At 40.2% G+C, this 13,761-nt stretch overlaps 1 protein-coding gene across 8 annotated transcripts in view; it reads right to left on the bottom strand.

The window, feature by feature from the left end:
• The window catches only part of HDAC8 (histone deacetylase 8), a 220,873-nt gene that overhangs the window by 60,397 nt on the left and 146,715 nt on the right, over positions 1–13,761 (bottom strand). The window contains exon 10 of one of the 8 annotated variants that reach the window (XM_072746349.1): positions 267–1,825. The exons of 6 other annotated variants lie outside the window; for them this stretch is intronic. In XM_072746349.1, coding sequence (XP_072602450.1) covers positions 1,796–1,825 — 30 coding nt within the window. In that variant the 3' untranslated portion in view covers positions 267–1,795. Of the gene's footprint in view, positions 1–266; positions 1,826–13,761 lie in introns of those variants that run through there. One more of the 8 variants, XM_072746345.1, reaches the window with a different exon arrangement.

Genomic DNA, 13,761 nt, shown 5'->3' with positions numbered 1-13,761 from the left:
ATCTATATGGATATATCTCAAAAACAACATTGAATGAAAAAAGCAGGTTGCAAAATATGAACATTACAATACCATTTGTGTAAATAAAAAAAAAACAAAAACAAACAGTAAGCCACTCACCTCCCTTTCCTATACCAAATCTTGTTTCTGATTACTGTGAAAATGGATTGGAAAGATACACATCAAATTCATGACAATGGCTGCCTTTGGGGATTCAGGAGCAGAATAGGACTGGGGATGAGGGTCACAGAATATTCAATTTATAATAATTTTTAAAAATTTATTTATTCATGAGATACAGAGAGAGAGGCAGAGACATAGGCAGAGGGAGAAGCAGGCTCCTTACAGAGAGCCCGATGTGGGATTCGATCCTGGAACCCCGGGATCACACCCTGAGCCAAAGACAGACACTCAACCACTGAGCCACCCAGGCATCCCTATAATAATTTGTTTTTAAGAAAAGACATAAAGCTAAGATAAAATCTTAACCAATTTTAATTCTGAATAATGGAAACATGTGCATTTGTTATATTCGTCTCTGTTACTATACTATATTTAAAAAATACTGTCAGCTAACGTTTACTGAGCACTTACTATATACCAGGTATAGTTCTAGATGTTTCATATTGGTTGATTCATTAAATTCTTACAAGCACCCTATGAATTAGGTACTATATTAGCTCCATTTTACAGATGAGGAAATTGAAGCATAGACAGGTTAAATAACTTTCCTGGGTCATACAATTATTAAGTGGTGGGGGTATATGGCTTCAGGAACCATGCTTTTACCCTATATCACCTTTACCCTTCTAAAAATTCTCAAAAAAGAAACAAAACAACACGAAACTAAGTACCTAAATGCTGAGGAAATGCAAAATGGGGGAATGAATACAATTGTATTCATTGTGCAGTTATTACCTCACCTGCCACTTTCCCTTTGTATTTGCTATATTAGTCTGGGGGTGGTGGTAGAGGCTTCACTCTGGAGCTGAGCTAGTGCTAGCTTAAAGTAAAACAGCAGGGACCTCTCTCTCTTGAGAGAATCAAAACCAAAACTCCACTCCCTCTCAAAAACAAAGCTAAACAAAACAAAATATAAGGAAGAGCAACATGAGATAGGTCCAGTTGGGGGCATTGCAGGGCACACACTCAATTTAAGCCTGTGTGTGAACTAGAATTTGCAGGAGTTAGCTAAGCCTAGTTCCTAGACTACAAAAGGTTGGGCAGGGAGTAGCTGGCAGCCAAATAGGGTAGAAAAATGAGACTGGGAGGAAAGAGGGCAACACTTTGCTTGTTTCTTTTTTTTTGTAATAATAAATTTATTTTTTATTGGTGTTCAATTTGCCAACATACAGAATAACACCCAGTGCTCATCCCGTCAATTGCCCCCCTCAGTGCCCGCTACCCAGTCACCCTTGTTTCTAAGGCAGAAGTAAAGAGATATCTGGTGCTCGAGGAGCGGGATAGTAGGATAAAAAGGAAGGATAAAGGTGGGGGGACAGTTCTGTAGTTCTCTTCCTGCTATAGCCTCTGGTTTTAGTAGGGTAATCCCCCCTGCCCCCTTCTGAGGTCATTACCAAAGCAGATTCCAGGCTCCAAGTAAATAACAAACAAGAAAACAGTGGAATGGAAAGAGATGAAGACTTCCCTGCTGGAAAGAGAGTCTGAAGAGCAACAGCCAATCATCTGAGCAACAACAACAACAAAAAAAAACATTGGGAGGTTGTGCAGTGCAGTGGTGAAGAACTCAGATTCCAGAGCCAGCCTGCTTGGGTTTCAATTCTGGTTCTGCCACTTATTCATTCTGCCAATTTGGGCAAGCTGTCTAAAATAGGGATAATAATTGAGTTGTTGAGGATACAATTGTTGAGCATCTAAAGCACTTAGAACAATGTCAGACATGTTGTAATCACTCTGAGTGTTTGTTATTATTATTATTGTTATTATTATTATTATTATCTGTGTACCCATTTCTTTCTAGGCACTGTGGTAGGAATTGGGGATAGACAGAAGTATCACAGTTTTTGCCCTCACATTTAGTTTAGTTGGGGAAACAGATGAGGAAATGAATTACAGTGCAGTTTGATAAGGTTTCAGATAATTCTGTGTGTCAGGTACTATAGGATCTTAGAAAAATAAGTGAGTAACTATGGAGGGGAGGGGTGACCAAGAAAGAACCTTGAGGTCCTCCATGACACTTCCCTCTTTTTCACTCCTATATATAATCTATCAATAAGGCTTGTTGATTCTATCCCCAAGATGCGTTTGAAATCTAGATTACCACAAAACTCTCCTAACTGGTCACTCTATTATCACTGGAGTGCTTTTCTCTAATCTATTGTCTACACAAATGCCAGAGTGATTAAACACATACATACACACCAACACATATATGTTAGAGACTGAATTGTGTCCCCCTTAAATTCATGTTAAATCCTTAACCCCTAATGTGACTATATTTAAAATAAGGAGGCAATTAAGGTTAAATGAGGACATAAGGGTAGAGCTCTCATCCCGTAGGATTTCTGTCCCTATAAGAAGGGACATCTGAGGGACGCCTGGGTGGCTCAATGGTTGAGCGTCTGCCTTTGGCTCAGGACGTGATCCTGGAGTCCCGGGATCGAGTCCCAAATCGGGCTTCCTGCATAGAGCCTGCTTCTCCTTCTGCCTCTCTCTCTCTGTGTCTCTCATGAATAAATAAAATCTTGAAAAAAAAGAAGGGACATCTGAGCTTGCTTGCATCCTGTTTCTTTCCTTCTCTTCCTCTTTTTTTTCCCCCTGTGTGCATGTACTGAGGAAAGGTTATGTGAGATTAATGCAAAAAAGTGGCTGTCTGTAAGCTAGTAGAAGAGCTCTTACTAGAAATTGACTCTGCTAGGCCTTGATTTGGGACAATTGGCTTCCCGAACCGTGAGAAAATAAATTCTGTTGTTTAAACTCCCCAGCATGTGACATTTTGTTATGACAAGCCAGAGCAGACTAATATATAGACATGTGCACAGGCACACACACACACACACACACACACACACACACACACACCACATCACACACATACCTGTTTGTGGTTTTCCCTGGCTTAAAACCCTTCGGTAGTTACCCATTGCTTGGTGCTCAGAAGTCTACATCCTTGCCATGGCCTACAAGGTCTTATAATAACTGGCCTCATGACTACCTTTCCAACCTCACCCTATTATTTCCCAGCTCCAGCCTTACAGTCTCTCCTTCAGTTCCTCAAAGGAGCACTGCTTTATTCTCGCCTGGGGCCTTCACACAGAGTGCTTCCTCAGCCAGGAAAGTTCTCCTTCTAGGCTCTCTGCCTAGTTGCTTCCACTTGGCCTTCAGAGCTCAGCTTTAATTTCACTTGCAGTCTTCCTGATGCTTGCCCAGATTAGGGCAACTTTCCATGTCATATGCTTTCAACTTTCTCTACTGCTACTTGGTAGCACTCATCTTGGTTGGATTTAAATAAATAATTTGGTTAGTGAGTTGTTTAACATTGTCCTCTGACTAAAATGTAGGCAGGTAAGTGTAGGATTCATGCCAATCTTTCCAATCCAAGCCACTAGATTCCTGAGTGTGTGGCACAGAGTAAGCACACATTACTTGTATGAATGAGTGAGTGAATGAAACTATTGCAATGGTCCAGGCAAGAGCTGATGTGGGTCTAAACCACAGCAGTGATGCTATGGTGACTAGAATATAATTTACAACTTATCCTCCTCCCCCCCCAAAAAACCTTTAATGAGTATATTATGTATTATGTATTTTAAAATGTTAGTAGGGCCAGTAAAAAATTTTAATGAAGCAAAAAAAATGTTAATGAAGCAAAGAAGTCATCTTCTCATGGTCATAACACTTAAGATAGTACTATGGACTGAATTGTGTCTTCCCCAAAATTCATATGTTGAAGTCCTAACCTGCAGCATGACTGTATTTGGAGATGGGGTCTTTGTAAGATGAGTTGGTTTATATGAGATCATGAAGGTAGGATCCTCATGATGGGATTAGTAACCTTACAAGAAGAGATATCAAAAAGCTTGCTCACTCTCTCTCTCTCTCCTTCCCGTGAGGATAGAGAAAGAAGGCAGCTCTAGACTAGCCATGAAAAGAACCTTCACTAGAAACTGACATGCTGGCATCTCAATCTTAGACTTCTTGCCTCCAAAACTGTGAGAAAATACATTTCTATTGTTTAAGCTACCCAGTTTATGTTGTTTGATTATGGCAGCCCAAGCTGACTAATATACTTAGCTCTGGCTATAGCATTGGTCCTTGTTTTTGTACTGTCTTGTATACTTTTTCTCTAATTGTTTTTTGGGTACAGCTTCTGCCTCCTTTCTAGGCTGAAAGTTCCTAGATATCATAGATCATGCCCTTTAAATCACCAGAAGCACCTACTATCCAATTGAGCTCACAGTGGTAGTCAGTACAAGCTTATAGAAGGAATGGATTCAACTGCTCAGTGAGACATGCTGAGTGTTCATAGCTCGAAAAGGCTACTGAAACTCTGGAATTGGTATCAGCTTTGTCCCAGATGTCCTAAGAGTCTCTCTTTTTTTTTTGTCCTAAGATTCTCTAAACAAATTAGGATACTTCCCCTTTTCTATCCACTTGTCTTCAGCTTTAGTATTTCTTCCCTCACAGAGTTTTGATGTGTCTTTATATAATCTAGTACTTTCAGATCCTTTGTGAGAAAGCAGAGAGACTACAGTTTTAAGTCAGAAAGACCTGGGTTCAAAATCAAGCCTTGTCACTTACTAATGCTGACTGGAGCACTGACCTTGTATGAGGTGCTTCATACACATGGACTCATTCAATCTTTGTAGCCACTCTGCAAAGTGCATATGAGGATCACTGTTTTAGGCATGAGGAAACAGCTTTTGAGAGACTGGGTAAATTGCCCAAAGTCCCACTGTTATTTAGATCAGAACCCTAAACTATTTGGCTCCAAAGCCCGTGTTCTTTCTACTGTGCTACAGGTTCCAAAAGAGGATAAAGGTTAACATCTAGAAAGAATAACTTCTTATACTGGATTTCACAAGACTCCATTCATCAGGGACAAAAGTTCTTGCCTTTCTTTGGGGAAACAGAAAGCTGCCTTCCTAATATTTAACTTATGTAAGGGCAGGTGGAATCAGATTTTCAGAAGGGATCATGACCTCAAAAAGATTATGAGTCATTTTACTAGGCTGAAGGTATCATAGTAGCTGTCTTTTTTACTTCTGTATTCTTAGGACCTACCACTGTGCCTGGCTTTAAGGGGCACTCAGTAACTATTTGTAGAAAGAATTTACCTAGTGCAATGCAGGGGTTGAAAGATAGTACATTGTGTGGCCTGGTGTTGTGGTCTTTAGAAAAGTGTAGCTACAGAGATTAGGCCTGAAAGAGCCAGTAACATAGCTGTTACTGTTTGGAACTGAAAAAGTATATTTCTGATACATTTTATTTTTTAAAAAAATTTTATTTATTTATTCATGAGAGACACACACATAGAGAGAGAGAGGCAGAGACATAGGCAGAGGGAGAAGCAGGCTCCCAGGGAGCCTGACGTGGAACTTGATCCCGGGACTCCAGGATCATGCCCTGGGCTGAAGGCGGCGCTAAACCGCTGAGCCACCGGGGCTGCCCTATTTCTGATACATTTTAGATTCACATTGAAACAAGATTCTCTGGTAGGAATTTTCCCAAAGACTGGATCTGAAAACCCAACAAAAGTGTTACAACTGTACTTGTATATAATTTGCAAATAGATTTTGTCTACCTACATCCTCTGTCATCTATTCCCTAGTGATTTTCAAGGCAAAAATTTATTACTGCCCTAAAGGTTATTGCATAATTTATAAAAGTAGTAAAAATTTATCTTCTCCTTTTTAACAAAAAAGAATAGGTAGTACCATGTCATGAGGTCAAGGCTGTTCAGTGCAGACAACTCATATCTTTACTATTGCCATGTAAAGTGTTTGATCAATCATGTTTAGGTTCCACTATAAAATTTAAAATGTGATATTAGTCAGTATCACTGGAGTTCCTAGGAAACCAACCCCTATTTCATCATCACGAGGACTATCCTGTTCAAATGGCACTTTTTGGGATTTCAGTTATATAGAGGCCTTTCAAATAGAAATCTTGGTTACTGGGGATTCAAAGCATGGGCAATTATCTCTGCTTTTTGTAAACACAATTAAGGTCCAGTGGCAGAGACCTACTTCTTGAGAGTACAGGAGGCTGGGGTGACAGAGAGCAGAACTGTGAACATCCATTCCTAAGTCACAGGCAGAAGTTTTGCTTTGTAAGCTGAGCCTTGATAGAGTAGTAATTTATAAATGGAAAGAGATATGGGATTCATCATTCAGCAAGCATTTACTGAGAGCCTGCTATGTGCAAGACACTAGATAAGCATCACAGCTTAATAAGGAGAACTTTCAAATCTATCAGGTCTTTTCTTGACATTGCCTTAAAATATCATGCCCTATATTTAAAAATGGGAATGTAATCGTAAGAAAAAAATCCAAACTCAACATTAGTACAACTTATATTTGTTCTCTCAAGTGATGGCAAAAAGAACTTTCCAACATGCTTTAATGAGCTTTTGCACATGCTGTTCCCTCTGCTTCGAATTCTCTTCCCTTTTCTCCGGTCTGCCTGGTGAAATCTTACCCATCCTTTAAGATACAGCTCAATTATCATCTCCTCTGTGAGCCTTCCTGATGCTCTCCTGAGAGAATTAACTGTTCCTTTCCCTACACTCACAAAGCTCTTCACAAGGAACCTCTACTCTTGCACCCAATTATAATTTTTTCTTTCTCACACTTTTCTCTGAGCTCTATAAGTCAGGAAACACCTCTGATTCATCTTGGTATCTTTAGAACAATGCTCATATATAGCAGCAGTCAGTAAATTGTTGGTGAAATTCCCTGACCATTTTGAAAAATGGATCTAGTAACACCTTACAGAGAATGTTATAGAAACCTAACAAGACTTTGCACATAGTATGTGCTTAATGAAGGTTTGCTGACTTTGTAGTAAAAGTGGTGCTTCTCTTATGTAAAGGCTATAGATAGCAATTCTTGCTAGCCCTTTCATGGCACCAAATAGCAAGCATCAGCTCTACACAGACAGACATCTTTATTATGTTCCAGGCACTGAATGGGACATATGCCCCAAACTATCACTCCCACTGGCTTACCAGAGGGCATAAAATGTCCCATTATTAGTTACTTTTTGGGCATTTGTTACAGAAGTTCTCTGTTGGATTGTTTTCAGACAGGAAAAATACATCAAAAGGCACCTAAAAAGACTGCACCTTTCAGAGGACCTGTAGATCATTCATGCTTCTCTCCTTCCAACCACAATTGGTTGTCCAGAGAGAATTCAGAACACATGAAAAGGTCCTAAAAAGTCAAGACCGAGCACAACTTAAATTGTACCTTATAATCACAGTAGATAGTCCCTGTCAGCTTAGAGTTACAAATTTTGGTGTTTGCAAAGTTTTGTGAGGCACAAATCTAAAGAAGGTAAAAAGACAGGTAAACATTAACATTTGTTTTGTATCATAGCGCACACACACAAAAAAAACTTTGGCTTCTAATCATAGCCATTTGCAAAATCCTACTATGTTTCTCTGGTTGTGGGAGAGTAAAGTACTTTTTCTGTTTTGACAAGGGATATGTAGAAGAAAACTCATTTTGTACTCTGAAAGTTCTACATTCATGGGAAATATACCTATCTCATAGATTTACCAAACACTTTTTTTTTTTTTTTTTGGCCAACACAGGTACAGAATGGTCAATTACTCTCTTGTTAGCTGGAAACCATGTAGGCAGATACCAGATTCCCTGAGTATGTTAATTAGGAGTAACTGAGATGATCTTTCCTTAATTCTCAAAATCAGGATTTTTTTGATGCATCAATTATTTAGGGAATTCTTATTCAGTGTTAGTAGTTTAACAAATTAGATAGAAGGACAAAGCTAAAATCTGTTGAATTTAGTTGGCACAAATAAGACTAGTCTTACTTTCCAATCATTGTTAGTGCTGTTTGAACAGTAAAACAATTAGGAGTTCAGAGATAAGCAAAGTTTCTCAGTACAACCCTCTTCTATCTCTGTTAGCTTGGGGAGGGATGGGTGAGAGAAGGACAGAGCTAACACTGATGGAACTGTACAGCAAAGAAAGAAAAGGAGGGCCAGAACAATGGGTAAAAAGTTAACTTACTTCACTTAGATCACCATATTAAAACCAGATGTGTTGAAAATGTTGGATAAGAAACACTGTTGTTACTGATGGCGAGAACAAACTCTTTGTACTTTCCTCCCAATATAGTATCATTACAGGGTGCAAGAAGTGTCATTTTATTTCATTTCACATGTAGCACATTCTCAATAAGTTGAACCGTTTCTAATCTTATGTAATTAGATAGGTCTTGCTACATCCCTCAGTTGAAGGATTTTATGAGCTGCCTTGTTCTGTCTCCCTTTTGGGACAGCTTCTTTGGGGCTGGAAACTAACATTTGCTAACATTTCTTCCCTTCTGGCACCTGTCAGCTGGATGGGCTCTGGGAAAAGGAGGATAGGGAGGGAAGGAGTGCAAAGTTTCTTCCCCCTATGTCCCAGTATTAGAGCCATCTTTGTCTCTATGTGTAGGGATTACTCTGTTCTGGAAAGTGCTATTAAGTACATGTTCAAAATAAACAATGGGCAGATGGGTGAATAGGAAGATGAAGTTCTTGTTTTTTAATTTAATTTACCACAAATTTCAAGTTCTTTTGCTTATTAAAAGTAGAGCCTAAGTGAGGTTCTAGTCAGAGATGGATCTTTCAATACAGCCCAAGGATGCAAAGTGGATGGAGTGTGGCTCTTTGATCTTGCTGTCCAGTCACTCTGGGCAGAGCCCATCACTGTATGCAATGACTATGGCACAATAGCCTTCTCCTTACTACAGAGCAGTCATAAGGAGTCATCAGATATTTGACATCTGAACCAAAGACTATATAAACACCAGGGCTTTTACTCCAATGCAGAAATAATAACAACATGTTGAAATTGAGAGTTTTTCCTTCAAGAAGGCGTTAAAGCTATCCTCACTGAAAAGCTTTCTTAGGGTCATTTCTTGACCATTTTGTGACATCTCTGTGAGGTTACTGACTGGCAAATGCTCTCCATGTGTAGACTGGGAAACCCCAAATTAAGGCTGATTTATTCTTCTATTCTTTGGGACTTGTGTATGATTGATTATATGCAGGGCCTAACCTCTCACCACAAAATTCTGTGGCTTTATCCAATAATGAGAAAAGACAACTGAAGGAGTGCAGTATACAACAAAAATGGGTGAGTGACAGGGCCACCTGATATCTCCTAGTACTTTACAGTTTATAAATTGCTTTCAGGGTGTTTTTTTCATGGATAGGCAGTGTACACTCCTATTTCACCAAAGCAACTGGACTGCAGAAATAAGAGCCAGGGTGCTGGCACAGTCATGGAGGCCCTGTATTTCTCACGCTGGAGGTGGGGCAGTGTGTGGGTAAGCACTTTGCCTTCCAGGAATAGTACTGCTCTGAGACTCCTCTGTAGACTGACTGGAACGGAGATTAAGCTCAGGGTTCTCTTTGCATTCCATTTAGCAGTTTGCTCATGATTCCACTGCAGAGCAGGCTCAAGAATTCCTCTGCCAGCTGAGAATCTGAAAGTTGCTTTGGCTGTAAGACAGTATCTTATTTATTCACATAAATGCCCTCCTCTTCTTGTCTCTGATTACTTTCACCCTAAAATGGGAAGGGGGGCAAATTATGTGAGCATCTGGGGACTGGACTGCAGCCACCCTTGGCAATCTTTGTTAATCTTTGAGATTCTCACCAACATTGACTAAATATTAGTGACTCACCCAGAGTAACACATAATCTCCTTTTCCTTTAATAAAGCAGTTCCTCAAAAGCTCTGCTAGGAAAAACAAAACAAAACAAGGGAAAGAAAAAGTGCTAAGAGCAAAATATGGCTTTAAATAAGCCAAGAAGATTTCAAAGAAGGAGAGGGTGATCATCTGCAAGTGATGAAAAAGTGGCTTGTACATTTTACATTTCCTTTCCGGTTCCAAACTTGAGCCTTAAATATCTTTTGGCCAAAGGAAGTTATGACAGAGGAGGCTGGGTTACCTCAGTCCCGCCTTACTACTTGAAACTTCCCAGGAGCTCAGAGAGGTTTGCAGCTCAGCACCCCTGGCCAGAGAAGTGGAAGGAAGATAAACAGTGGGAAGGAATACAAGTGAGAAGTAGCTGGCACAACTGCTGACAGCCCCTCTGCTCATTCTAGCCAGTTGTATAGACAGTTTCTCTTTATTTTTTTTATTTTTATTTTTTTTAGTTTTATTTATTTATGATAGTCACAGAGAGAGAGAGAGAGAGAGGCAGAGACACAGGCAGAGGGAGAAGCAGGCTCCATGCACCGGGAGCCCGACGTGGGACTCGATCGCGGGTCTCCAGGATCGCGCCCCGGGCCAAAGGCAGGCGCCAAACCGCTGCGCCACCCAGGGATCCCGACAGTTTCTCTTTAATTTAACCTTTGGTCCATTCCCCAAACAACAAAGCTCATTTTGCTTATGCAAGTCTCTTTTGGTAGAGATAGTGGCTGTTTAAAGCAGAAAGAGATGTAGAGGTAAGGGAAGTTATGTGGGGGAAAACTTGACAAAGACATTTTTTTTTTCTTCAAAACATGACATGAGGCAGGATGCCTAAGGGAGGCTATGTACAAAGAGATAAGTCCCTCTGTGATCAAAGGTAGTCTGGAAGAGGGAGGACAGGCTACACAGGCTTGGGGACAGTTTGCTTCTACTTCTATTTATACTCTCAAGGCTAATTGTGCAAATAGGAGTTTCTTACTCAAGAATGGCCATTTGTAGATGCACGTTGGTTTGTTTTTCCACACTACTAAGAGAGCCAATTCAGCAATACTTTTAACAACTCTGATCAATAGAGAGGAGTTTAATTATTCACCAATCTGGAGACTAGGAGTATAGAAATGCAAACCATTTTTTTCCCTCAAGTGGACTTACAATTGCAATCTTTGAGTGTTTAGACTGGCAGTGACTTTATTTTTATTTATTTTTAAGATTTTATGTATTTATTTGAGAGAGAGAAAGGGAGAGAGAGAGAGAGAGAGAGAGAGCGCCTGCGCGTGCGCATGAGCAGGGGGAGGGGCAAAGGCAGAGGGAGAGGGAGAAGCAGACTCCCCGATGAGCCCAACATGGGGCTTGATCCTAAGACCCTGGAATCATGACCTGAACTGAAGGCAGATGCTCAACCACTGAGTCACCCAGGTGCCCCTAAACTGGCAGTCACATCAAAGTGCATTCTAGTTAAACCCTGAAGGGGCCTGGGGAGGAATTTGAGCCTGAATCAGGGAAGTGAATTGCCCAGGGACACATGAGCTAATGAAGATGCCATTAGAAAGCAGTGGTCTCTCTTTCACTAGCCCAGTATTTTGTCTACCCTCCCACCACCCCACCTTCAGAGACTTCCAAATGTACCCACTGTGGCAAAATCTGTGTTTTCCTCCTGGCTATTTCAATTGCTCTCTCATGACAATGTTGGCAGGCTCAGTGACTAAGCACACCCTTAATCATAAGAGAAGGAGGGCTTCTTCCTATTTCCTGACCTATGGAGGAAGAGCCATACTGCCATTTACAGCCTGCCTGTGGCTCTATGGCCTGCAGGATGAGAAGACCAGGGAGAACAAAGGCAACAGTGCTGCTGTGAACAGATGTGGCTGCTTACAAGAGAGTCTTTTTCTCTTTTACAGGTCCTAGCCTGAGAGTTTCAGGAGAGAATTCTTCTCCATTCTTCATTTAAGGAAATGATGCAATTGATGTATACAAAATGCTTAATATATGCAAATCATATTTGTATGGAATTTCTACATGAAAAATACTTAATATATAAGTTATGAAGCATAGTGATAAACACCTGTGAACTCACCATCCACTTTAACAGAATATTACAAGTACCATTGTAGCTCCCTCCATGCTTCTCTCTGGCCCACCACCCTACCTACCCTTCTCCCGGAGGTACCCACTATCATGAACTTCTAAAAGTCACTCCCTTGCATTTCTCTGTAGTCTTTCTACATACACAAGTAACCCTAAACAACATACTCTTTAATTTTGCTTGCTTTTGAACTGTAAATATTGGTATTGTACTAAACTTTTCTGCAATTTTGCTTTTATTCAAAATTGTGTCTTTCACATTGTTATGTGCTGCAGAGGTTCATTCATTGTGCAAGTCTACCACAATAGAGAAACACTGCTGTTGATGAACATCTGTTGTTTCTAGTTATTTTTTTGCTGTGCTGAACAATGTCGCTATAAACTTTCTTTACAATACACTTGCCCAAGTTTCTCCAAGGCCTGTTTCTAGGAATGGAATCAAGGAGTTGTAAAGTATACACATGTTCAAATTTGTTAGCTAAGGCCAAATGGTTTCCCAAATTGGTTGCCCAATACACACTCCTGCCAGAAGTGTGTTCCACATTTTCACAAAGTGCTCCACATCCACACTAACACTAGTATTGTTTAATTTATGTTATTATTTTCAATCTTGTGGGTTAAAATGGAATTTGGTTTTCTTTGGGTAAGTCATTGTGGTTTTAAGTTGCATTTCCTTGATTACTGATGAAGTGAACATCTTTTCTGAATGATTTCCTCTTCTGTGAAATGCTTGTTCATATTGTTTGCCCATCTTTCCCCTGGATTTTCTTTTCTATGTATTGGTATATAAAGTTTGTATATTTCAGGGATCCCTGGGTGGCGCAGCGGTTTGGCGCCTGCCTTTGGCCCAGGGCGCGATCCTGGAGACCCAGGATCGAATCCCACGTCGGGCTCCCGGTGCATGGAGCCTGCTTCTGCCTCTGCCTGTGTCTCTGGCTCTGTCTCTGCCTGTGTCTCTAGCTCTGTCTCTCCTTCTATCTCTCAAGAATAAATAAATAAAATCTTAAAAAAAAGTTTGTATATTTCAAATATTAATACATTGTCAGTTATATGAGTACTAAGTATGTTCTTCTTTGTGGCTTCTTTTCACCTTAGGCTTTTTGGTAAACAGGGCACTTCATTTTAGTGTAGTTAAATTTATTACTCTTTTCCTTTAGGGTTGGTGCTTTTTATACTTCCTTATGGAAATTCTCCCCTATCCCAAGATCACAGAGAAATTTTCCTATATCAGTGTTTCTTTATGATTACTGGCATATGGGGCAGGACAATAATTCTTTAAGTGGGGCTGGCTCTCACATTATAGGACACTTAGCATCCCTGGACCCTGGGTACCAAATGCCTTTAGCATCGTCTCCATCATCATAACAACCCCAAACACCTCTATACATTTTCAAATATTCCCTAGGTGGAGGTATTGCCAGTTGAGAACCCCCAAAGTATATTTTCTTTTAAAAGTTTAAAATATTTAATGCACTCAGAATTGATTCTTGTGCTTGATGTGAGGTGGGAATCTAATTTTATTATTTATTTATGGATAACCATTTCCCCCAACATCAGTTATTAAGGAGTTAATCCTTTCCCCCACCATTGGGTATTTATCAAAAAAAATTAATACACTAATTTGAATATATGTATCATATGTTCTTTTTTTTAAGAATTTTATTTATTCATAGGGACAGAGAGAGAGAGAGAGAGAGAGAGAGAGAGAGAGAGGCAGAGACACAGGCAGAGGGAGAAGCAGGCTCCATGCAGAGAGCCTGACATGGGACTCGATCCAGGGTCTCC

Source organism: Vulpes vulpes, unplaced genomic scaffold (genome assembly GCF_048418805.1).
Source record: "Vulpes vulpes isolate BD-2025 unplaced genomic scaffold, VulVul3 u000000690, whole genome shotgun sequence".
Classification (NCBI taxonomy): domain Eukaryota; kingdom Metazoa; phylum Chordata; class Mammalia; order Carnivora; family Canidae; genus Vulpes; species Vulpes vulpes.
The sequence above is the reverse complement of the archived record's forward strand: the minus strand, read 5'-3'. Positions and strand labels throughout refer to the sequence as shown.